This window comes from Mixophyes fleayi, chromosome 12, assembly GCF_038048845.1.
Source record: "Mixophyes fleayi isolate aMixFle1 chromosome 12, aMixFle1.hap1, whole genome shotgun sequence".
Classification (NCBI taxonomy): Eukaryota; Metazoa; Chordata; class Amphibia; order Anura; family Limnodynastidae; genus Mixophyes; species Mixophyes fleayi.
Window position 1 is genome coordinate 26,085,806 of NC_134413.1, and position 24,946 is coordinate 26,110,751.

Genomic DNA, 24,946 nt, shown 5'->3' on the forward strand with positions numbered 1-24,946 from the left:
ATTATTTGTTGAAGTGCTTCGCTGTTCAGTGCCCATTCTCCTAGATGGATCTGATACCAACTGAGATAATCTGCCACCTTGTTGTCCTTTTCTGCAACATGAAGTGCCTCCTTCTCTGTTTATGAAGACTGCCACTGTCCGATTGACTGAAAATATCATTATATGTTTGTGGCATAATGTGTTTTATTGCACGCCACACTGTACTTGCTTCCATGATGTTTGCATGTAATCTCTTTTCCTTTTGATTCCACACACCCTATATTACTTCTGTCTTTAGATGAGCACCCCAGGCTTTGCAGATTGACTCTGTCTTTACCACAGTCCATTCTGGTTCTGAGACGGGTCCTACAATTTTGTTTAATGTTGGATCTTGCCACCAATCCAGAGACCTTATGTAAGACTTAGAGGTTGATCTAGGAATCTGAGTTGTGATCCTATTGTTTGAGTACTTGTAGTTGGAGATTCCTATGAGCTCCTTGGAATACCTAAGAGCCGTAGACATTCCCTCACAGAAGCCTTATGTTGGATTAGATAAGCTAGTTGTTGAATCATTTGGATTCTCTCTCGTAACACTGACAATTTGTCTCTCACTGTATCTATCTGTAATTGCAGCCGTTGAGATGGCACCAGATGACTCTTGCTAAACACTGCACCCTCCTTCCTGCAAGGTGGATGGAGATGGTGAATCCTGTATCCCCATAGTCTTACTAATATGTTTAATTAATGCATCTACTACCTCGGGTTTGTATGTCCTGGTTTCCTCTTTAGCTGCACCTTTCTTCCTCTGATGACAATTTCTGTACATTATCCCAGTCGGTGCGAGTGGGGGATCTTGTCCTTTTAATCACTTGAGTTGTCCTAAGCTCTCCTTTAGACACAAACTATTTCCACATCATTTTCATTAACTACTTATACTGATCTTGGTGTTGCACCGGACTTTTTTTTTTTTTTTTTAGGGATACTCTCCAAACATAAGGATTCCTTGTAATCACTGGATAACTCCTCATTACATGCACCATAAACAAGATTATACAATTTACTAGTTTTCATTCCCTCCACGGGATCTCTAAAAGTACTCAGAAGAAATTAAAATAATGACTTACTGAGAAGAAAATTGAATAATGACCTAAGCTAACTAAAGTCTGAAGAACTCAAACAGCCCTTATTGAGACTTACCTAGAAGAGATGTTCTTCTGCCTTTTTGAGGCAGGTTCCAGTGCCATACTTCAGGCTGTGTGTAGCGATGCAGAAGTGTGCAGACTCCTTCCTCATGGAGCACTGATCTGGATATAATGCCAGCCGCTTTGTGCAGACTCCTTCCTCCTGGAGCACTGATCTGGATATAATGCCAGCCGCTTTGTGCAGACTCCTTCCTCATGGAGCACTGATCTGGATATAATGCCAGCCGCTTTGTGCAGACTCCTTCCTCCTGGAGCACTGATCTGGATATAATGCCAGCCGCTTTGTGCAGACTCCTTCCTCATGGAGCACTGATCTGGATATAATGCCAGCCGCTTTGTGCAGACTCCTTCCTCATGGAGCACTGATCTGGATATAATGCCAGCCGCTTTGTGCAGACTCCTTCCTCATGGAGCACTGATCTGGATATGATGCCAGCCGCTTTGTGCAGACTCCTTCCTCCTGGAGCACTGATCTGGATATAATGCCAGCCGCTTTGTGCAGACTCCTTCATCATGGAGCACTGATCTGGATATGATGCCAGCCGCTTTGTGCAGACTCCTTCCTCATGGAGCACTGATCTGGATATAATGCCAGCCGCTTTGTGCAGACTCCTTCCTCCTGGAGCACTGATCTGGATATAATGCCAGCCGCTTTGTGCAGACACCTTCCTCCTGGAGCACTGATCTGGATATAATGCCAGCCGCTTTGTGCAGACTCCTTCCTCATGGAGCACTGATCTGGATATAATGCCAGCCGCTTTGTGCAGACTCCTTCCTCATGGAGCACTGATCTGGATATGATGCCAGCCGCTTTGTGCAGACTCCTTCCTCATGGAGCACTGATCTGGATATAATGCCAGCCGCTTTGTGCAGACTCCTTCCTCCTGGAGCACTGATCTGGATATAATGCCAGCCGCTTTGTGCAGACACCTTCCTCCTGGAGCACTGATCTGGATATAATGCCAGCCGCTTTGTGCAGACTCCTTCCTCATGGAGCACTGATCTGGATATAATGCCAGCCGCTTTGTGCAGACTCCTTCCTCCTGGAGCACTGATCTGGATATAATGCCAGCCGCTTGGATCATGCGCTAATGATCACGTGGCCTCAGCACGGCGCCTTTCAAATTTAAAATGCCAACCTTCCCGCATCTTCTATCTTAGGTAGTCGAGAATGGCCCTGAGGAGTCATTACTTGTCCTGGTGGACTAAGGAAAGGGGGATTTACACTATATACCTTCCTGGGTGTCAACTTTTTCCCTATCTTTACTCAGCTGACTAAGGATTAACCCATTGTGGGGCTGCCATGAAGTCTGAAAAGGAAATATATATTTAGATTTGTATGTGTCTATATTGACTGAATGCAAGATAGTGTCCTGTGTTCTCATATATAACTCTTTATATATTAAATAAGTCTAAAGTAAGGCTGTGACTGAAGTTTTAGAAACATTTGTGAGTTTATTATAAATATACATATACAGGTATGCACAGTAATGTAGTGCAGATAATAAAAATACATCATTGTGCATGACTATGAATTATTGAAACAACTACAAACAAGTAGCTTGAATGAGGGGTGCTTCCCTGCCCACTGATAAGAAATCAAACAAAGGAAATGTTATGATGGGGCGTGTGCTGGTTTGGAGACCATACTCGGTTTAATGTAATAATACAAACATTGTCATGTTGTACTCAGCATTACTGAAGGTGTTCTAGTTAATTATTTTCTGTAACTGATAAATAATGTACCATTTTGTAATTCCAGAAAATATTTCTGCAGTACGATGCAGACCAATCAGGAACCATCAATAGTTATGAGATGCGTAATGCAGTCAATGAAGCAGGTAATCTATTATTATTGTTATACGCTTATTTTAAAGCAGTAATGCCAGGTAATTTGGATTTCCATGGTGAGCCTACCTCTAAAGAAGCTCAGATGCTGCAAGTGCTTGTATAGAGTTATGAGTATTCACATCTGTTAAATTATGGACCTCTGAAAAAGTTTAGCAGAGAATGAGTTGAATAAGTATATCTTCTGGCTACCCAATGACTACAAAAACAGAAAATCTAAACCTTATTTTTTTTGATGCAACAAAATCTAGCTTTAAAATCAAATAGTTTTCATATGAAGCATGATGGAAACAGTCTCACCTTATGATCCACTGCAGTTGTGTTTAAAGTAATGTGTAATACAGGTTTTCCTCTTGTATCTCCAATACGTGGCTACTTTATTGATACCAGGCAAATTAAATTTAGAACAGCATATTTTCTGACCTACTGACATATAGCATGGTAACATGAATTAGGGGTCTTTAAATTTAGAAGAAGCTTAAATAACATTTCTGTTTTGGGTCAAGTTCAATGAATTAATATAAACAAAAGAACAAAATTGCACTTACTGTGGATGCACTGTTGGCAGAATCCACTGGTGTCCCTGACGGCCGTCGAGGTCCCAAGTTGTACTCTTTACCCCTCTTGGCCAATCGCCCATTCTAAAGTGTGCTGAGCAGGTGTCAATGCCCCACGCCCGTGAACTTTCCAATTATGAAAAGGAGTTCTTTTTTAAGAATATTTTTTGGCAATTACAGTAAATTATCCATGGATTTTGCTGCTTTAAAATTATGTACAATATAAACACCTATGTGCTTGGCTTGTATGAAGAAATTATATACACTACATACATGGTATCTTCCACTTATTAGTAATAGAAATGATTATACCTCATTCATTGCCGGGGAGCACTATATGCACCCACTAAGTTGTGGAAGTCTTACTTACCACCTTATCCTTTCACACTAATCTTCACATCTCTATCCTGCACCTCTCAGTCCTATTGTGTCATATGACAACCTTTTAATTGTATTTTATACATTTATTCATTTTGTTGACATATTTTACCGATATATTACTGCTTCTCATCTGCCATCTTTATATTCCTGCATCTAACCACCTCCGTCTGCCCCAGCAGAACCTTACCCACCACTCTGGGCATACAGATCTAGGACATCCACAACGTAGTGAATCCACCCAGTGCTCCATGGCAGTGGGCAGATTCTTTAAAATAGGGACAGTTTGATCGCTTTGCAGCACCCCCTATCAGGAAAAGGCATAGGATTTTAAAGGGAAAAAGGTAGAATGATGGGGTTAGGAAGGTAAGCAAAGCAGTATTAGGAAGGGATTGGAAGGACAGGAGATGGAGGGAGTTTGGAATGGAATGAATAGTTTGACTCATCTTCATTATTGTAAATTCTTTCCTAGGTTTTCACCTGAACAACCAGCTATATGACATCATTACAATGCGTTATGCAAACAAGCATATGAACATTGACTTCAACAGTTTTATCTCTTGCTTTGTGCGCCTGGAAGGAATGTTTAGTAAGTTGTTTTTCCTTTTACTGATATTAATATTATTTGTTACATATGCACCTAATTAAGTAAACATACATCTACCTGTTTGTGTAGGGTAAAACCTGCAAATTTGTACTGTACATGCCTACAAAACAAGCTGCACACATATGCAGATTTGCTCACATCTGACATTTGCGCTTGCTTGCGACTGGAGATGCACGATGGGGGAGGGAAGAGGCAGTGTAACATAGGACGAGGTTTTTGTTATATATACAAAACAAACTGGGGAGAAGACAAACAGATTTGAAGAGGAGGGAGAAGAAGCAAGAGCAGGGAAGGAGGAGAGGGAGGGCAGGGGGGATGGGGAGGAGACCTGACTGCTTATTACAATGTTGGGTTACAATTTAAGTGAAGAGGGAGACAAAGGACGATCCAAACCCAAAAGGAAATGCAAGGCTATAAGGGTATGTACAATATCGGGGTCGGTTGCTCATGTAGATGGGGTGAGTATTCTGGCTTGGTAAATGTCAAATTCTTTGAATTCCAGCCAGGTCGACCAAGTTGCTATGAATCTAGAGGTTTGAGGGGACCTTCAATGTACCAGAATCAATGATTTGGCTGCATTATGAAGATATTTAAGAATTGATTTTTTTATAATATCAATATGGGAATATTTGAAAACGATAAAAGCCAAAAACCAGGGTCATTCGGCACATCCACCTCGGTTATGGTTTGAGAGGTGAATTATCTCGCTACAGTATGCAGAAATCTTGGAGCATGTCCAACATATATGCATTTGGAAACACACAGTGGAATTACATCTCCAGCAGAGAGGACACCTGTGGAGAAAACCTGTGTGACATCTGAAGGTCTTTCTCCCAAGTCTCAGCTAAGCGTGGTTTGTGAGGAAATCTATCCTGTATTAAAATTGGTTAGATGGAGGAAATTGTACCTTTTCGGGTAAACCCAAACATACTAAGAGTTTAAAAAAGTAAGTTTTTTTTTATTAATTTTAGGCAGTAAACGCTTTCTTCAGAGGAATAAACAAAATTGTAAATATTACCAGAGGTCACTTGAAGGGAGAGCGGCTTCCATCTGAAGTGAAGAAAATTTGTAGACAACAAGGTCCTTGACTAGTTTACTCAACCTTGGGATACCTCCCTTAATTCACACCGAGAACGATCCAGGATGGAGCCCCGGAGAAAAATCCATATTACCGAAAAAAGACATTGGGGGAGATTAGGAAGGAAATATTATTTTTTCCTTTTTTTTTAATTGTATTCCAACCTAATAGCAAATGCATTTTTTTTTAATCAAAACATTTGAATGCATTATGTAAACATGATGCAAATCCTACTGGTGGAGAGCTGCGAACATTTTGTGATTCGTCCAACTTCTGCATATTCGAGTTTATTTTGTGAACTCATTTTAAGGCTGTGTTTTTTTTTTTTTGAGGGAAATGCATTAAAACTTAGCATTAGCCTCATATTCTCAAGTAAACCCTTACAGGTTTTCATAATGTGTTGAAAGTAGAGATGCTCAGGCTCGGTTCCCCGAGAACCGAACACAGCCGAAACTTAGCAGATCCGGCTCGGTTCGGTACTTTCCGAATCCTCGGAATTGAAAATGAGGCAAAACGCCATTGTTGCGTCGTCAGGTCTCATGAGTTTTGGATTCTATAAGTACCGCCCTCCAGCGCCATTTCACAGAGGGACACTGAAGGGGTAGCACAGTTTTTGGCAGTCTCTAGTGCAGTTGGGCAGCGTCATAGGTAGAAAAGAAAGAGGAGGGGTAGCAGTGTTCTTCAAAGTCTACAGTGACATTCAAGAGAGCTCCATTGCTAATTGTCATTGCTGAAATACAAATAGGTCTGGCAAGCTTGGTCTTTTAAATCTGCAGTCTTTGATTGAAAGTGTATGAAAATAATATTGTGACCTGTGAGATAGTCAAAATTGACTGCAAATGACTTGAAATTAGTGTTATTGAGGTTAATAATGTAGGGGGGAAAAAAAGCAAAAAGCAAAAACACGCAAGGATGGTTTTGCCAAAACACAAAGTTAATCCAGATCCAAAACCAGAATATGGAGGTCAGTGAACATCTCTAGTTGAAAGGTTTACTAAGGATACATACCTCCCAATACTTCAATTGTCCAAAGAGGGGCACAGTCTTTTAAACAGATATAATGTGATAGTGTATACACCTGTATAAACACAAAAATTCCACACAACAACCGCTTCTGTACAAAGTCATAAGCACCACAAAAGATTAAATACTGGAATAATTTACAAGGTGAATGTTATAGTACACGAAAGCCAGTCTAAAAGGGGTAAGATCTGTGGAAAGGCAAGAAAGTCAAAATATGCTAGCACAAAATCTTCATATGGTGAAGAAATTGTATTGTATAACATATTTATCTTCTGTTCCATAGGAGCATTCCATGCTTTTGACAAGGATGGGGATGGTCTTATTAAGCTCAATGTGTTGGAGGTAAATATTTAATTCACTTGCACTTCACCTATGACATCAATGCAAAATCACATAGTTGTAAGCACAAATTTTGATTTACATATTTTTCAGATATTGTATGTAAAGTGTAGAGAGCATGTTTTTCAAAAGACTTATTAAATATTTGTTAGTAATTAAAAAATAAATATATAAAAAAAACCATTTTGTATCTTACTCACCATCATTGATTCAGTGTCAGTATTGTTATAACTGACAGCACATGGAAAATATTTACTGTCTGCAGGCAATATGTACAGGCTAGTCCAGCTGTACACATTAGATATCTTACCTGTGTGCCATGTGCTCTTTGCGGCCTACTGCTTATAATGGTAAATGTTCTGCTTTTAATTTATTATTACATGTGCATTGTTGTTGGAACAAGGTCTGATTATAAAGTGTATGTAACCACTAAATGCTATACAACCAAGTATTTATATATGCTGGTAAAGTAAGCGAATCACAAGCCAATACTAAATTTATTTTATTTTTTATTTCAGTGGCTGCAACTTACTATGTATGCCTAAAATCACCATAAGTCACCAACCTTCTTCCGCTCATGTCTCAGTTACTCTCATTCAAGGACCGACTCAGGATCTCTCTGTTGGACAGAGCAAATCTTTACCTCATAGCTCCTATATATGTCAAAAACAGTTTTCTTATACCCCCCCAAAACAGGGGCCTGTCAATAAGCACAATTAAGTAGAGTACACAGAACGATTTACAGTATATAGTAGTTGCCACCAATTGTCAGATACCAGGAATAGACCTGTTCTGAGCCACTTGTTAGCTAATCGAGCACCAGATACTCCAGCAAACACTTGAGGATCAAGAGAAATCTTATACTGGTACACATAGAATTGTTTTATCATTTGTAACATTGATTTAACTTTGGGCTACAGTGCAGATTCCGGTCTTGTGATATTAGAATGCAATAGTTATGTGACAAACTGTAAGCCCTTGATTAGATCAGTGTATGCCTATCACTAGAACTCAACATGGGTAGAACTTTAAAGTGTGCAAGATACAGTCATCACCTAATGTGGAAACCATTCCCCACTCTACACACATGATCTGGTTATATTAATGTGAAATCTCAATTACTTTATTGTGGTGTTTGCCATGTAGCAATTAAAGAAGTGTGATATTTGATAACGGAATGCTCAATTTTTGTATGTGAAAATTACACCCTATATAGTCCAGTACTAATAAACGGAAGGCATGCCATTACTTGTAGCATTGCATCAGCTATTCATTGTGATCATCTATTCTTGAACATTTAGAATACGTGGTTTGGTAACACACATAGCATAACTAAAACACAATATATTTAAAATTAGATGTACTGTACTTTTATAAGATTATTTACATTTTGCATGACTTAGAAAAACTTCTGAAGAAACGACGATGACAGAGCAGAAGAAATGTAATGCATGTAGTTTAATGTATTGACTAAGTGGTGCTATGTGTTTTATGATCTAAATAATTTCCTACAGTAAAGAATTTGCCTATGGAAATCCTACAACATAGGCAGCCAGTAGCCCTACCTAGGCTTGAGTGATGACAAAAAATATCCCCACAATAATGATCTGCAAAAAATTATTGTGAATTGTCAGAGATAAGCCCCATCTAGCTACTCCCTGATTAGATATCTTATATTGTATGACTGTTGGAATATATAATATCACCTCTATTTTGTCCGGAAACCGCTCCTGAACCCCTTTATCGGTCACAAACCGCCCTCTGCGCACTTGTGACTTGGAACCTTACTGTAAGGGAACACACAGGATTCCAGCCTAAACCTCAAACTCACCCCTCCTTCAGGCTACAGATTTCGCTGGTCCCTTTCTCAACACAGACGTACGGTTCACCCCTCTCAACAACTGCCACCAGCTACATATAAGGCCCGAAGCAAACCTATGACTTAATCACCCAATTGCGCACACTATGTGCTCTGTTAGCTAAACAGTTAACCCTCCACACACTGGTTTTAAAGAGTTAATCTAGCCAAGCAATCTGTCTCTTTTAAATAGGCAATGAATTTGTTTTAGAGCAATAAGGACATAACTATTAATTTTTAGATTGAATCTACAAAAAGTACAATGCTTAATAAAAAAAAAAAACTATTAAAGATCTGACATACAAGTAAAACATTGCAAACAGTTATAAAAACAAATGGGATGAAAGTACAGAGCATCACTTATATATAATAATCTGTATGCCTTGGGCAGGCAGAAAAGATGGACAGTCCTTCAATTAGATTGATCCCCAAGAAGCTGACAACTTGTCCCTTCAAAACACAGGTTTTTAAGCAAACTCAAATGGGACGGCATTCACAAGGGCAGTGTGAATGCTAATGTGGGGGCGGAAATGTCCCTTGGGTGCCACCTAATGCTTGTTCTAAACTATTCCTAAGTTTTGACCTGTCTTTAACTTTCCCTTCAATAAACCGGTCATAACTTCCCGCACATTTAAATACCAAATATGATGGGATTACAAAAATATCCGATCTCGTCCTGAAATATGTGACTAGGGCTGTTACCTGTATAGTTGGTATCTATGTTTTAAAACCCTTATGTGGTTGATCACTACTTTTATTGATTTTAAGTGGCATATTTTAAATCTGAATTCTTTTTGGCTATATTACATATAGCCTATGTCAGCACATGGCCTCTTTGGGCCCGACCACATGCTGAGCGGTACCTAAACGTCTATTCAGGTGTCACAACCAGGCTATATCTCACCGCAGGAGATCTTTGAAGCTGCCCCAGGTGACACTCCTATGGAATGTGCAAAGCCATCAAATACATTTACATCAGACTCTGTCTTCACATTTTATACTTTAAACTTATCAATGGATTCATTTCATACAACATTTACACTGCAGTTATGATTTTATCCCTTATAAATAACTGTAAGCTCTCTATGTTCAGGACATGAATGAATATGTGTGTAAATATAAGTGTGTGCAATATATATATACACATACAAGTTAACCCATGCATGATACTCATGCATTCTAGTCAAATCAAGCTACTTAAGGTGTTAAAAAGGTTCTTGTCATGCATTTGGGCCTAGCCCAGGCCTCCTCAGGGGAAGAGCGTTACTTCCCGACACAAACGCCCTTTTTTAACGTGGTTTTGTCCACATGTCACCACCTCATCCTTCATCTTCATCGCCACATCCTTCATCAAGCTACTTAATGTGTTAAAAACTTCCCACTGTAACCCCCGGCAACCACCAACCACTCCCAACTGTCACTTCTCCTTCAAGAAATATATAGGTCAGTGTATAACTCTGCCCAGCAGGTGGCGCTGCAGCTTGTTTTTTTTTTCACACACACACCACTAGGCATTTATATAGTAGATACATTATATATATATATATATATATATATATATATATATATATATATATATATATATATAATGTATGTATATATTCACTTAGCAGAAAATACACAAAAACAAAGCATTATAGAAATATATAGTCCTCCCACCTCCTTTTTTGCTCCATCCTTCTTCTCTGCAGCTGCCCTCTCTTATTTTCCCCTGTGAGGTAGTTAACCATAACTGCTATGCTATACGTGGTGGTGGGAGCTGGATTGTCTAGGGCTGAAGTGAATATTTTTCCTTCTACAAAGTGTGTAGGTGTTGCTGTGCGCATGTGTATTTGGGTGCAGTGGGATGGCGTAAGCAGTACTTTAAAGCAGAAGAAAAAATTGTGGTCGGAGAGTGGAAACGTTAAGTTGGAGAAACTAGAGATGGAGCAGTAGAGGAAGAAGACAAGGTCAAGGGAGTGCCTATCACAGTGGGTGGGAGATGAAGAAACTGGGAGAGACCAAAGTAGAATTGAAAGAACTTTAGTGGCAGCAGAGAAAGTTGTACAGGAATTGGGAAACTGGACCTAGGGGACAAGAAGTTAATGAGACACGAAGGTGGAGAGAAGAAAATAGATGGAAAGTGTGAACTTCAAAGGAAGATAAAGAGAGGGACAGTTCAGAGGGTATAACTTGGAAGATGCAGCTTAGAGAAAGTAGAAAACTACTCCACCACCTTCTCTGTTTCCAGGTTTGGGAGTGTGGCTGAGGGAGAATACGCCATAGTAGAGAGCTGCAGGTGGTGTCAGAGGAGGTGAGCCAGGTTTCTATAATTGCAAGTAGGTTAAGGATTTAGAAATTAATACATTAAGAAGGGGCAGGAGAAGGGAAGAGGGGGTAGTGAGTTATGTGGAAAAGGCTTGTGGAATTGAAAGTGCACGGTGGATAGAAAGTTTTGGAGTGGGACGAGGGTGTGAGCAGATATTGGGGATTGCAGGGGGCCCAAGGTTAGGTGAGATGATGCCAGCAGTCATGAGGAGCAGGGAGAGAGAGGATATGCGAGGACGATTTGTGTGTGTGGTTTATTTCTGTTTACGTAGGCCAGTTAGTGTGGTGAGTGCAGGAAACAAATCAGTTTATGGGTGCAAAGTAGAGAGGTGGGAAGTACTGAAAGGGAAATGATAATAGGGGAGGGAAAAAATGTGCCATTTGCATGCCTATCAACTTGGATTCAGCATACCACATGTCAAGTAGGTGTAAATGATGCAGATCAGCTCATCGCTCAAGGATGTCCTATATGAGTCATCTTAGAAGTGACAACGCCAAGTAACCAGAAGACAATGACCAGGGCTGTGTGATCAGGTGGACCAATCAGTAGCTGCAATCGCAGAGACCCTCTGTGGCCTTCCCAATCACTACCAGTGTCCACAATTATTTTAAAGTTACAAACTTAATGTTTTTAAGGTTTAGGTGGTAACACAGCTTTAAGCTTTGAAAAGACAATGTGTGACAATATATTATTTTGGCAGTGAAAACGGATTTGGTACTATATGCCGATGGTGAATATGTCGACACTTATACTGTCCACACCAGTCCAGGCACTCAAGAGGTTCAGGTGCCAGGCATGAAAACAAAAAAAACGTGTGTCCAGAGGCTCCAGAGCAACCTGCAAGCAGGCAATAACCACAAGAGTCTTCATAAATAATATAAGCGAGTACAATAACCGCTACAGCCTTTTTTAAATAAGTGCTGGCAGTAATCTCCAATATTTGCTTCTTTATTATTATTGTGATCTACTACACTGACCTCACCCGGGTACTTCTTAATGCCATCCGGCTGTCAAAATTTTCTGGGAAGAACACTGACTTTCTTTAAAAGGGTGTCAAAATGTTTGTATTGAACTACTTCACTGATTCTTTTTTTGTTATTATTACCTTAATCTTTGGTGTTTCTAACAGAGTTTCTTGTCCTTCTTTCCAGCAAGCTGGCTATTGTACAACACTGAAAATTGATCACATTAGCAGCAGTACTGCTTAATCTAGACAATGATGATCTGTAAAATCAATCTGTAAATTAAACAGCACAAATAAACTAAGCTATCACAACATATAACTATTAACATGTATCATTGCCGAAGTAATTATACTTTATTTCGCATTAAAATGAAAGATCACCCAATTTGTATAGTTGATGGAAAGTATTATTTTATGAATCCTGTTATGGAGTGACAAATTAATCAATTCTTAAAATAAACACGTGTGTGGACAGTATCCCGGGAGGATTCACCTGGTTCCTTTACCTCCGGACCCACGAGATTACCAAGAAGTAGGGTAAGACACAGGGAAAGTGAGGCAATCTTGGAACTATCACTGCGGAAAAGAGTGTAAACATTTGTGTGTATGTCTGTCATCATCATTTGCGCTCCCTGTCCTTGTTGTTTTATATTTCTAATATAGGAGCTGCAATATCCCAAAAAGAGAGCGCTAACTTGTTAATTTCTTCTTAAAATAAACACGTTTTTATCATTTTCTTTTAAATGCAAGAGCAATAATTTTTTAAAACTTTCTTATATTATTGGATCTGTGAAACCAATTAAACTTGACAAAACAAATGAGAAATGAGAACATAAACAAAGATGCAGAAACAGTTTGCTTAAGAAAGGATTAAATTTTATGCAGGCAATATTCTGTTATGATTTTAACAGACAGATTCCAGATAGGAAGCATCCAACACAATTAAATACAAACCAGACTCCACTGAGAAATTAGAAAATCAAAATACACAATTTAAAATAAAATGACACCATTTAATGGTTTACAACTGTTCATATTTCATTATTTTGAACTATGTTACATAAGGTGTTTTGTTTAACAGTATTTTTACTAAAAATAATTTTGCTAGGAATAAATGCATTGAGAGTCACCTCTTGTTTTAATGTCTTAGATACACAATATACATTTAGGGGTATATTTACTGAACTGCGGGTTTGAAAAAGCGGAGATGTTGCCTATAGCAACTAGTCAGATTCCAGCTGTCATTTTGTAGAATGAACTAAATAAATGGTAACTAGAATCTGATTTGTTGCTATAGGCAACATCTCCACTTTTTCAAACCCGCAGTTTAGTAAATATACCCCGTAGGCTAAATTACAGAGAAAAGGCATTAAGCGTTACAATTTGAAACATATTAAGAGTCAAATGACAGAATTACTGTATGGTGCAAGCAGCACACATGTTGCAAGCCACTGCAACCAATCCAATATTTTCTTCTATTTGTCTCATTTATGCTAGATCAAAGCCAATTTGGTTGTCCTGGGTTACAGCAGGTGTAAGCAGTAGCCTGTGGTTCACCACCTGTCATGGAACGACCCCTTGTATGACCAGCTAGCCAAGACAATACAGAGATTTACCGTTTCCGCATAGCTGGAGAACCACTGGTTGCAATGGGCACTCTAGAAATCATTACATAATGTTAGCGGATATCCCAAATAGGAATTAACAATGATTGATTATGGTCAGCAAAATCTGGATAAAAAGTCAGTAATCATTTTAAAAATGTTATTAGCCCTCAAGTAAAAGGATTATTAGAACAGATGTTTTGGAACATATAAAATGATATAAAAGCATAGCATGGTAACTGTGAAACAGGGCACTATAACCAAGCCAGGTTTTATCAGCATACTCTGCATTATAATTTAATAAACAAACGGCTAATTGCAAGGCATTATATGGGTTCCTGCCAGTATTCCGGTAACATTTATTGAGTCTAATCCACATAAAAACATTTTTTATGTAAAGTTCCCTCCAAGCATTCTCTTTATTTTATTAATTCTTGTGGAATTGTTTACATTTAATCAGAGGGCATAGATATGCTGACACAACATGTCACGTATAGTAAGTTTAGCTCTAGCCTCAGTGTCTGTATACGGACGCTTGTTGGAACATGGGAGTTGTGTTTTGGAGAGGGGGGGGGGGGGTTTGATACTTCTGCAATGCTTTATAACAAACTTCAGCTGCAAAATATTAATTTAATTTGCCAACATCAACTTTTCTGTTGTGGGTAAGGTTGCAGGTGTGTGTAGGGAAGATCCAGTTTTGCATGTTATCCCTCTATTTTCTTAAATACTGCTCTGAGATTGAGGGCCCTTACACAGTGGCATGTGTGTAAAATATGCAAGTACTAACCGCATGTGAAAATGCATAAAAACGCTGTGTTTCTGCGCAGGTGTCCGATATGTGGAGGATATATACTGGACGTGGTCGCATGGTTTTTAGTTTTCTGTATTCAACTACAGGGCTGATAGAATCCCCATTAAAATGAATAGGTTATTAAAATGAATGGGAAAGCTCCACACAAACAGGTAGGGTAGATCCCCCACCCCCATCCCAGTCCCAAACCAGCGCTAGACAGCCTGGGCTGGTTCCCACTAAAACCATGGGGACAATGAACTCCGCATGTGTCCTCTCAGACTTTGTAGCCTGCCGGGGCAAGGGTAGTGGGAATATTAACACCCGGGAAAGGGGGGGGGGGGGGATTCAATTAGCAGCGAGGTGCCACTGGATCTCACCTCCTTCCTGGCTATAATGGCACAGAAATCTCCGCTCATTTTCCCTTGCAACACTGTGGGACATGAGTGAAAATGAGCAGAGATTTTAGTAAAAACTGACGCGCTGAGTCTTCGCGGACTGTTCTAGAGACATCTTGTCACCTCACAGCCAACTAAATTCCATCCTATAGTGGCAACTTTACCACCTCATGGGTTACCAAAACCCCTTTTCCATTATACGAAAATAGTAAAAAATGTGTAAATATAACAATTTTTAATTACAGTAAATAAATTTGTAATCCATGTGAAATCCTCTACAATTTTATTCTAAGGGAAAATCTTCTTGTAATCCAAATTTATAAAAAAACAAAACCCCAAAGAACATAATAGACGACAAGAACTGCTTCGTTAGGAGTCCTACCACAGAACTTTCCTTAGCCGCTTACAGGCAGTTCCCTCATGCTACACAGAATGTGATTGGCTGTTAGTGATGGGAGTCCTAGGGACCCTCTGCTTTGCTCACACATTTATAGAGATTAATTGGATCTCTATTGATGTGGGGAAAAAAACAAAATTAACAAAGCTGGGGAGCATTAAGGTCAATGGGCTTTTTTCCAGAGGGGTTTCTATACGTAGCACACAACCCAACTGGAATGGATAGGAAAAACACAGCCCTTGTGTTAAACTCTTGTGGAAATTCTCCCATACAGATGAGTGGACTTTCAAGTGTGGAGACAAATGCATGAATCGGAACAAGCAGCATCCAAAAAAAAAAAAAAAGTGTTATAACACAAAAACTATGAACTCAGAACGGGTGTGGACACAAGTAGTGGGTCTTATTTTTACATGCGGATGCATGGCTTTGCACTTGTGTTAAATACGCATGCCAGGGGCAGCGTTTAGATGCCATTGGGTAAGGAGACTAACTCAGGCGTCATTGTAAAATCACACAACTGTCATTTTCTTCCTCCTTTTACTGTTAAGATACACGCATTCCATGCACACTCAAACAGAGCAACAATAACACTTGCAATCTATTATATTGCTGCACATTTGGTTCTCATATCACTCATATATATTTGGAAACTAAAAAAAACAAAAAACAAAACACAAAATAACTTTTGAGCATGTCACAGTCTTACTCCTTCGGACTGGTTCCCAACACAACACATGTTCAAAAGCCTATTCACAGTAACTGCAAAATGACGGGGTTATCTACTGACCGTCACATAACACACATTTGCATTTTTAGACGTGATCAGTGGATAAACGGCCAGTTATCTTCACATTTGTCCTTGAAACAATGTATGTTATTGCAAGGCCTGCGTAAGGTGGGAGATGAAAATTGAACACACACAAATCCAACGAAAATCAAAATGAAAGAGGGTCACAAACTATAAAATAAGTCTGTGCTCACTTGTGAAATATCAATTCTGCCTATTTTCACAGTACACCAACATATTTGAGTAGTCAAAACTTGGGGATATTAAAATAAACTTATATTTTCCAAATAAGATAAAACAAACAAACAGTAAAACCAAAAACACACCAAAAACTGTGTGATAGTAAACACAATTTAAAATGATCCCCAAACACTACATCAGCCCAGTTATGGTTGCTGTGGCACATGAGTGGCTTTGACCAGTGCCATCAAAGAGCAACTCTGTTAGATTTCCGCATTGATACTTGTAATATCGCCGTTGTATCAACAGATTTATCAAGACACAAAGCTCCAACCATGTCACTCATTCTTTACCCAAGACCAGTAATAAAACATCAAATAAAATCAGACATCATTATTTTACTCAACATCAAATAAAACAATTCTATGTATAGCTCAAGTCTAAAGTTTTAATACTTTGAATCTACATTTGAACCAATAAAATAAATCTCTGATGTTGCCATCAGCTCGTGTACTTCTTGATATTATGTAACGCTACATGTCTCTGTAAACCAGAAAGAACAAATGTTCTGTTTGGAGGCAGTTAACATTTTATATGATGGTGAGAAACACATGCTCTAGAGACTTTGATGTTACTGGTCTTTAAAGGCATAATGACATCACACTGTATACCTGGCATTAGTACACAGTATTTCATACAAACCTTTGTTATGCTTAGAGCCTTTAAAATAGTAATGTGATAAATTTACCAGGATCTGAAGTTTGGGAACAAAGGTGATGTTTTAAAAAAAAAACGAAAAAAAAAAAAACCTTTATATTTTTTTTTTTTTTTTTTAATAACCTGCAAAAAACTAATACTGGAAATTTGTAAATAGATCTACTATGAAAATGTAAGTGTTCTGTTAACATTTGAACCGGCAGACAAAGTCTGAGGAGAAACACTGTATATTCCTTCATTCTGTGCCCATGAAAGAAATTAAAAATTGAATATGTAAAAATATTTTTTGCACTTTAACACTAAACAAATAATACTACACTGCCTAAAATAAACGACATGAACGTGGGACTGAAGAGTGACAGAGACAATGGACATAGGAGCCATTTAGGTTGTTGGTTTGCCTGGTAATTGACAATAAGGTGAGATGTGACATCTCTGCACTCTACATCCTCCCCTACGGAGGAGGGATTGCATGAAATGTAAGATGCTCGAAGCTGCAGAAAATCTCTGGTTGCTGCTTACAAAGAAATGTCCCAATATGGGATGTACTGTGCTTTTTTACGCAGTTATGTGACTGTCTTCTTCTGCATGACGTTCAATGTGCCCCATTGCATCCTGTGGAGAAAATGGAAGGTAGTGTAATTTTATATTAATCTGAAAGAATGCAGCATAAGCAAAGTGTTTGTCACTTACTAACTTGCTGCACTCCACAGTTATAAATTGCACTCAAACAGTTATCACGTCTATAACACAATAGTGACCTTTTATTGCTCAACAGTTAATTCTGTCTGCTAGTCTTTCTGTTTTACAAATGCAGACTAGCACCGTGGCATAGTTTGGTGTTCTTAAGAAAAGCTGTTGTATTTGGAAGTTAATAAGTGCTCGCATACAGAAACACGCTGTATTTCGGGACATACATTAAAATGAATGTAATATAGAAATGTTAGCTGTTAATTCTGTGTAGTTTAGCTTCCCTTTTACTTTATAAATGCAACTAAGCGCTCAAGATCAACTTAGTATTTTATAGAATTCTGAAGAAGTATTGTATATTGTGTTGTTAGGAATAGTAATTCATTAGATCAGCCGGTTTAGTGGCAGACATGGAAATTTAAATCACGAACATGCGAAATCTTTGAATCATAAGATTGCTGCATTGAATGATATGGTCACCTGAGTGATACATTGTAGTGTGTATTAGTATATAATATCATTGACACAGATAGCTGGCATCTTATTAGATCTTAATACATTGACTGTATTTACGACCATTTTCTGAACTGTCCTCAAATATTGATAGTCTTTCACAAGAAACCGTGCTATTAACCAATATTCATCAATTGTTACAGTTGTCCTAAACAAATCTTGGCACTTAAATTAGTAGACAATCAGAATGTAAGGGATAAGATTTATCACTAGAGAAAGATCAACTAATTTGCCACTTTGCTATAATAGATTTACCATCTATTATACTTCTTAGGTGCTTGTAAAACCAAAGTGAAGTGGAACCTTATATCGTCGAGTGCACTAATCTATCCCTGGCCATTTGGGCAGCTAACAGTCTATGGGCTGTGCCTAGAATATTTTTTAAATGTTCTGAATAATATATGGTAATTTGTTGTTGTCTTATTTCTCAGGCTCATCATATGCACCTAGAAGTTAATTCATGTCCTCGATGAGTAGTCAAGTTAATTTATGATATTAATAAAGATTTTAATGTATTATTTATACCTACAGGCTGAGATTCTTTTTGTGTATTCAGCTTCTCAAAAATGGTCAGTGTTAGTTGATATCTCCTGCATTAGGCAAAATACTGCATTAAACCGCAGTCTCCATAATACTCAATGGGGACTGCGGTCTGGGCAATTTGATCAAGCTCCAAAAAGCCTAGCTTTTCGGAATATGGCCCCGATGGCCAATGTCATCTGAAGATTTCCCATCCAAACCTATGGGTAGAGCATTGCAGGAAAGGGTTCTTTGAATTATCTGGCAGTGTTGCTGCTCTCTCCTGCACGGTTTACCGCAAATGGCAACTGCGCATGCGCGACCCAAGGTCAGAACCCAGAGTCTTCCGTAGTAAGCAGTCATCGCCGGGGCAGCCTCCTAACCGATGCGCTGTCCTGACAATACTTGTATATTAAACCTTAACCTTTTCCCCATAATAGTGTCCATATAAGGCAAACACAATGATGACTGCAAAGATCTAATAAATAACTTAGAAAATGTGCATGAAATACCTGTTTTGAGACTCTCCTGGCTGTGAAAAATGCATCACAATTTTTCCATCTGCATTTCAGCGTTTGGAAGTTTGGGTTTGTGTGGTCAGTTAGTAGGTGTTGTTTCAGATGATCAATTACACCAAAAATAAGCGAGCATCCATGCCACTTTAAAAAAAAAAAAAAAAAATGAAAGAGAGATAAATTAAATAATAAAGTTTAAAAAAAAATAATTAACAAACACCACACTGGCACAAAATATTATGTGTCTTATCGGATCTATAAACCTACATGATCACCATCAAAAAATAATTCTTAACACCTTTGTAAACGAAAATAATTTTTAAGAGCCCGGTAATAACACGCAATGCAAGCATCATACACAATATACATGTACACAAGTGCGTTTGAGCAAACTAAACAAAATACTTAAGTTATAAAATCACGATCATGCACTTACAGAACAGAATGTAAGTGAAATTTCATGGATAGAATAGAACAAAATACGGTAGAACAAAATGGTTTCAATGCCAACAGAACATTTGTCCTGACCAGACAAAATGACGGCCCAAGTAAATGCTTGAGCTGCAAATCAACAAGGGCCAACCAGGATGTTCATTAATTAGCTATTTGCTAATCAGCTAATCATATAACACATCCAGACTCCACGATGCAAGAAAATGTGTACACATAACTCAAACACCACGCTGTCATATTATGGGTCTCATCGGACATTCATATGACAGGGAATGCAGTAGTCCTGATGCCTGTGTGACCTTCACTCTCTCTCTCCAAGCACAATGATAAATTCTAGTAGCTTAATAGTATCCTTACCCAGCAGCGATAATTCTGAATAAGGTTCAGACGCACAGCTTGAACACTACCATCATAGCAACCAGTGTAGATCTAAAAGAAAATTTAATACGGAATATCAAATTAATATCACTTAATCCAATCTTCATATATTTTTAAAAAAGTACATTTAAATACAAAAATTTACTTAAAATACTATTTTACAGTAGTAGATAGAAATATCTGTTTTTGCATAGTGTTAGCAGCCATGTTCATTTTCCAAAGCACAGTACTGTATATAATTTTATGGTGTTCAGAATCTAAGTTATACAATCAGCCAGTTTTTTTCTTTTAAGATCTTAACATTGGAACAACCCTGTTTTTTTTTAAAAGAGCCACTATGATTAAAGTTATATTTTTGCAATCTTCCAATAAAAGACTTGGGATATTGCGCTCAAAACACCCATATGCATGCAGCCTTATTGAGACAGAATGACTGCAAACAGGAATCTAAACAACAGATACAAAAAATAAATAGCAGTGTGGTCTCCCTAATGGTCATATATATTATGGGGCAGTAATTATTGATTTACATTCCTGTTTCTGTCCCCCGAAACAAAGCACTGAATGAAACATTGCATTTGAATGCAAAAGTGGAGAATGTGACAAGCAGAAACACATGAAAAATATATAGTCTCACCATGCTTTTATGAATTGCCATACACATAATCATGTCTGAATGTCCTCCATAGACTTGTAACCGGTCATGTGACTATTGAAAGATGAGAATAATAGACAAGTTGCATAAAGCATATTTAAGTGCATACTTGCAAATATAATTTCATAGTTTAAAAAAAAAAAAAAAAAAAAAGATAGAGCAATCGTAAGAATGTTTCTCGAAACATTCTTTGTACTCCTGACATTCCTTAAAAAGGATTATGTAGGCTTGATAGGAAATATGCAGATGACCACAAGAGGGAACACTTGCTCAATTGCTGTTGCAGTGAGCTAGCGCTGTAACCCTGTAGTCCTGATAACACAGGGATTTTAAGGGGATCTCAATCATTCAGTGATCACAGAGTATTCAAATTGTTACTATCACCAAGAAAATTATACCACAGGAAATGACAAATCTTTAAATAGGAAAAAATAAAGCCTTACCTGTAGCTCATAAACCCGAACAAACTTATCCAAGCAGGCTGTCACCATGACTTTGCCCAAGATATTAACCACTGTAACAGCATGATTGTGTCCTTTGTATATGCGCACCAACTCCCCTGTCTACAAAGAAAAGTATGCATGACAAGTGGAATTCCATTTACACCCAGAGGAAAATGAAATAAAATTATACAAAGCTAAAATAAATACAATGTTAACTGGGAGATTACAGACACATCAGCCTCCCTTCTACACTGCCGCCGACTCATGAAAGAAAGATTCAGCAAGTCTTTGAAAATGGCCACTGTCAGCAAAGGGATGGGAGACTGAAGTGTAAACTTATCACTCAATTTGTCCAGCATGCTCAGTCAGAGCTGGAATGGGGAAGGAGTCCCATTACTTCCCTTACTCTCTCCTTTCCCTCCTACCAGGTACCGGCAGCTTAACCTGCTGTATAGCTACAGACACCTCTGCTCCTGGCCTGGCTCTCTCACTACCAGTGAGCATGGACGCAACGAGAACAGTAAATCAGATAAGGAAATCACAAGGATTTTCTACTCACTGGACTCCTGAACAGAAGGTAAGACTTACATCTTGTTCATATTTTTTATATGACCGGGCATTGTCTATTCTGTTGTGGGTCTGGAGAGTAGAACTCCCAGGAATATAAGGTCAGAGTTTTCACCCTGACGAGATTATGAAATTCCTACTAGGGCTGTGAATGTAGCCATCCTGAGGACACTCATTCATTATCAGTCTCTCACTGCAGGAGAGTGGTTATGCTGCGGACTGATAGTAATATCATAATAAAAGACATGAGAAGATCTATCAGATATATTCCCTTTTAAATAAAACTTTTATATGTTGGTTGGGTTCTGAATTACTTTATTTCTTGTTTAACATATCAAATATTGATACCATTAGCCAAAACCTTCCATTATTCCATAATTAATGATATTTTATTGCAACTGTACATACTTTTGATCTTTCAACGTTTGACATCTAATTATAAAGCAGGTATTATAAAAATATATTGTTTATACATTTTTTCACTTCCTACTGCTTGCTTCCCTCAAACTGCTCCCCAACACTGTTCCCTGCCGCGGGTGTGTGCATAATCTACCGTCTCCCCCTGCGCCGTGTCAGCTGTGGAGGATTTCGCTCCCTGTTCCGTGACCACAGACACAGCTTAGAACAGTTTATAGGTGATGGGAGCTGTGTGGTGAAGGAGTGGTACTGGTATAGGGGCAGGTAACAATGTATAATGTGGGGAAAGAGAATTGTTGTTTGTGAAGTGAATTGCTTATTGCTGTAATTTGGGGTCATCGTTGATTTATGCAATGTGGAGGGTATTGCCGTTTGCTTTTTATTGATATAATGGGAGTGCTAATAATGTAGGGGTTATTAAGAGAAATAGGCCTATTTGTTAAACGGGAATGCTATTGATTTAATGTTGGGGGCGTAGAGTGTTTAACTGTTGCATGGCTTCCAAAAGGTGACCAGCATATATCCCTTTGTTATGTAGGGCCCAATACTTCAGGATCCGGACAAACAGCAAATGAGCCTAAAACACAGACCGGAATGAAAGCTGCAATAACAGGAGAATAGACTGGCTGCCAACTTTCTCCATTGTGGTTTGACTGTCTCGCTCACTCAACTGAAGGGAGTTATGTCCTTCTTCAAACTGGCCTGCTTTACGGGGAAGCCACTTACACCTAACAGTGGAGAACGCAGAGCTGCCAGTGCTTTTGAAAGGGAAGTGTTTGGAGTTGTGTGCTGAACAGGCCCATATATGATTGCAGCGCCCACAGCAACGCCCCATATCCTGTCGATTTGATCCTGCCTAATGACAATTTTAATTTGCAATACACCCCTGTTTGCATCCAAATTAGCCTATCAGGTAGTTTACTTGGACAACCTCACCTCAGCTGGGCTTAGACTGTAAGCTCCTCCTTCCCTTTGCTAACATCCGCATTCTAGCTGAATAAGTTAATTTCACTTAAAAGAAATAGCTTGAATAAGTCCTTGCTTTTAGAGGTTTCAAATGGAAAATCTTTTTACATCGCAGTTACAACCAACATCAAGACAGAACAAAGACAAATATACACTAACTAAATAATGTCTTCATTTTGGGTAGATACCAAGGAAACACCATATATACTTTACATCCTATTCAATAGTTTCTCGTTTTCTTGTGAATGATGTCACGATGTCCTTAATTTTAGACCATAGGGGCCCCCCCAAAGCCTTAATCCAGCTCTGACTTCAGTGATATCAGGTACATTATTAATATAAACAGGTTTGGATGGAGATACATTTTCAGTAGTGGGTTTATCTTATTAGTAATGTTTGCGCTAACCATTTCATGCAATGGAGGATACGTTCATTAAAGTCTGTACAACTTACATGTATGTTATGAGCATGGACAGATTGATCGCTTGATCCACTGAACACCAGGTCGTTAACAACCTGTAAAAAGTAGTTGAAAGCTATAATAGACATTATAATAGTAATTGGAAATAAATGGGTTTTTTTGTTTTTTTAAAAAATAAATAAAATAAATATGAGAATACAGAGTATGACAGTTTGCAAACAAATATTTCTGAGGTGTAGTTGGAAGCTGAAAGGATAATGATTGTTGCTCCTGGACTCCTAATCATCTGAGAATGTCCCTGAGATAACGGATGTACCACAAGAAGTATGCACAAAAAACAATGGTGACCGCGCTGGTGAGCATGTAAGGAACAGATTTTCGGAACATTGTAAAAAAAACAAAACAAAACAAAAAAAACCAAAAAAAAAACCACACGTTTGCTTTTACCTAATTTGTATATCTTTCTACTTTTTAAAGAAATCTGAAAAGGGTGCAAATGAAACAGCTGAAGTTTCTCCCAGTAAAACGTCACTTCTCGTTTCTGAGCCTTTGCCCTGGAGTTTCCCAGTCCACTTTGGGAGGAGGTAAGACACAATAAAATGTGTTTCATATTTTCAATTTGTACCCTTTGTGTTCCTTTAAAGTATGTTGGGAACAATATCCTTACGGCCACCCAATGACATTTGTACTATACGTATGCAAATTTAGTCTCTAAATGTTTTTCACTTCTAAAATACTGAAGTCTTTAATAAATTCATGGCAAATCACATCCATATTTCACTTCACAACCACATCAGAATGTAATGAGCTGGCTTTCATAATAACGTAAACAGCACAAAATCATCAGGCTTTTCTTACCTTCATACAGAGGACCGTTTTAGTGTGACCCTCTAAAGTGCGGAGAAGGAGGCCATTACGGGCATCTCGAACACTGATGGTACAGTCATAGGAACCCACAAGTAGCAGTCTTCGAGCACCTTCCTGTGCAGTTGCCATACAACTAACTGCTCGGGGACCGTGGCATTCAAACACATCAATCTGCTTGTTGTTCTTAAAAACAAAACAAAAAAATTCAATCTTTTAAAAATGGAGCAAAAAAACACTTCAAAGAACTTGAATATATAGTATATATTGTTCATCAGTAAAATATCTTCATGAAGCATAAAAACAGCTAGGCAAGCAATATCTATAACATCTCACAGCAATTGTCCTGGCTAAAAAAAACTTCTGTGTGTAGTTCTCCCTATGTTTGACCGTGTTTCCTCTGGGTGCTTTGGTTTCCTCCCACACTCGAAAAACATACTGGTAGGTTAATTGGCTGCTCACAAAATTGACAAGTGTGTGTTAGGGAATTTAGACTGTAAGCTCCAATGGGGCAGGGACTAATGTGAATGA

The 24,946-nt window shown here is 38.4% G+C and overlaps 2 protein-coding genes across 9 annotated transcripts in view; one reads left to right on the top strand and one right to left on the bottom strand.

The window, feature by feature from the left end:
• The window catches only part of CAPN3 (calpain 3), a 111,831-nt gene extending 103,566 nt beyond the window's left edge, over window positions 1-8,265 (top strand). For all 6 annotated transcript variants that reach the window (XM_075192442.1, XM_075192441.1, XM_075192438.1 and 3 more), the window contains 4 exons: window positions 2,944-3,022; window positions 4,437-4,553; window positions 6,956-7,014; window positions 7,530-8,265. In XM_075192442.1, coding sequence (XP_075048543.1) covers window positions 2,944-3,022; window positions 4,437-4,553; window positions 6,956-7,014; window positions 7,530-7,556 — 282 coding nt within the window. In that variant the 3' untranslated portion in view covers window positions 7,557-8,265. The remainder of the gene's footprint in view (window positions 1-2,943; window positions 3,023-4,436; window positions 4,554-6,955; window positions 7,015-7,529) is intronic.
• Window positions 8,266-14,311: 6,046 nt separating this feature from the next.
• Window positions 14,312-24,946, bottom strand: part of ZNF106 (zinc finger protein 106) — a 51,845-nt gene continuing 41,210 nt past the window's right edge. For all 3 annotated transcript variants that reach the window (XM_075192280.1, XM_075192279.1, XM_075192281.1), the window contains 7 exons: window positions 24,410-24,601; window positions 23,584-23,646; window positions 21,181-21,300; window positions 20,720-20,791; window positions 20,062-20,133; window positions 19,249-19,395; window positions 14,312-17,629 (listed from right to left, as the gene is read on the bottom strand). In XM_075192280.1, the coding sequence (XP_075048381.1) occupies window positions 17,573-17,629; window positions 19,249-19,395; window positions 20,062-20,133; window positions 20,720-20,791; window positions 21,181-21,300; window positions 23,584-23,646; window positions 24,410-24,601 (723 nt within the window). In that variant the 3' untranslated portion in view covers window positions 14,312-17,572. The remainder of the gene's footprint in view (window positions 17,630-19,248; window positions 19,396-20,061; window positions 20,134-20,719; window positions 20,792-21,180; window positions 21,301-23,583; window positions 23,647-24,409; window positions 24,602-24,946) is intronic.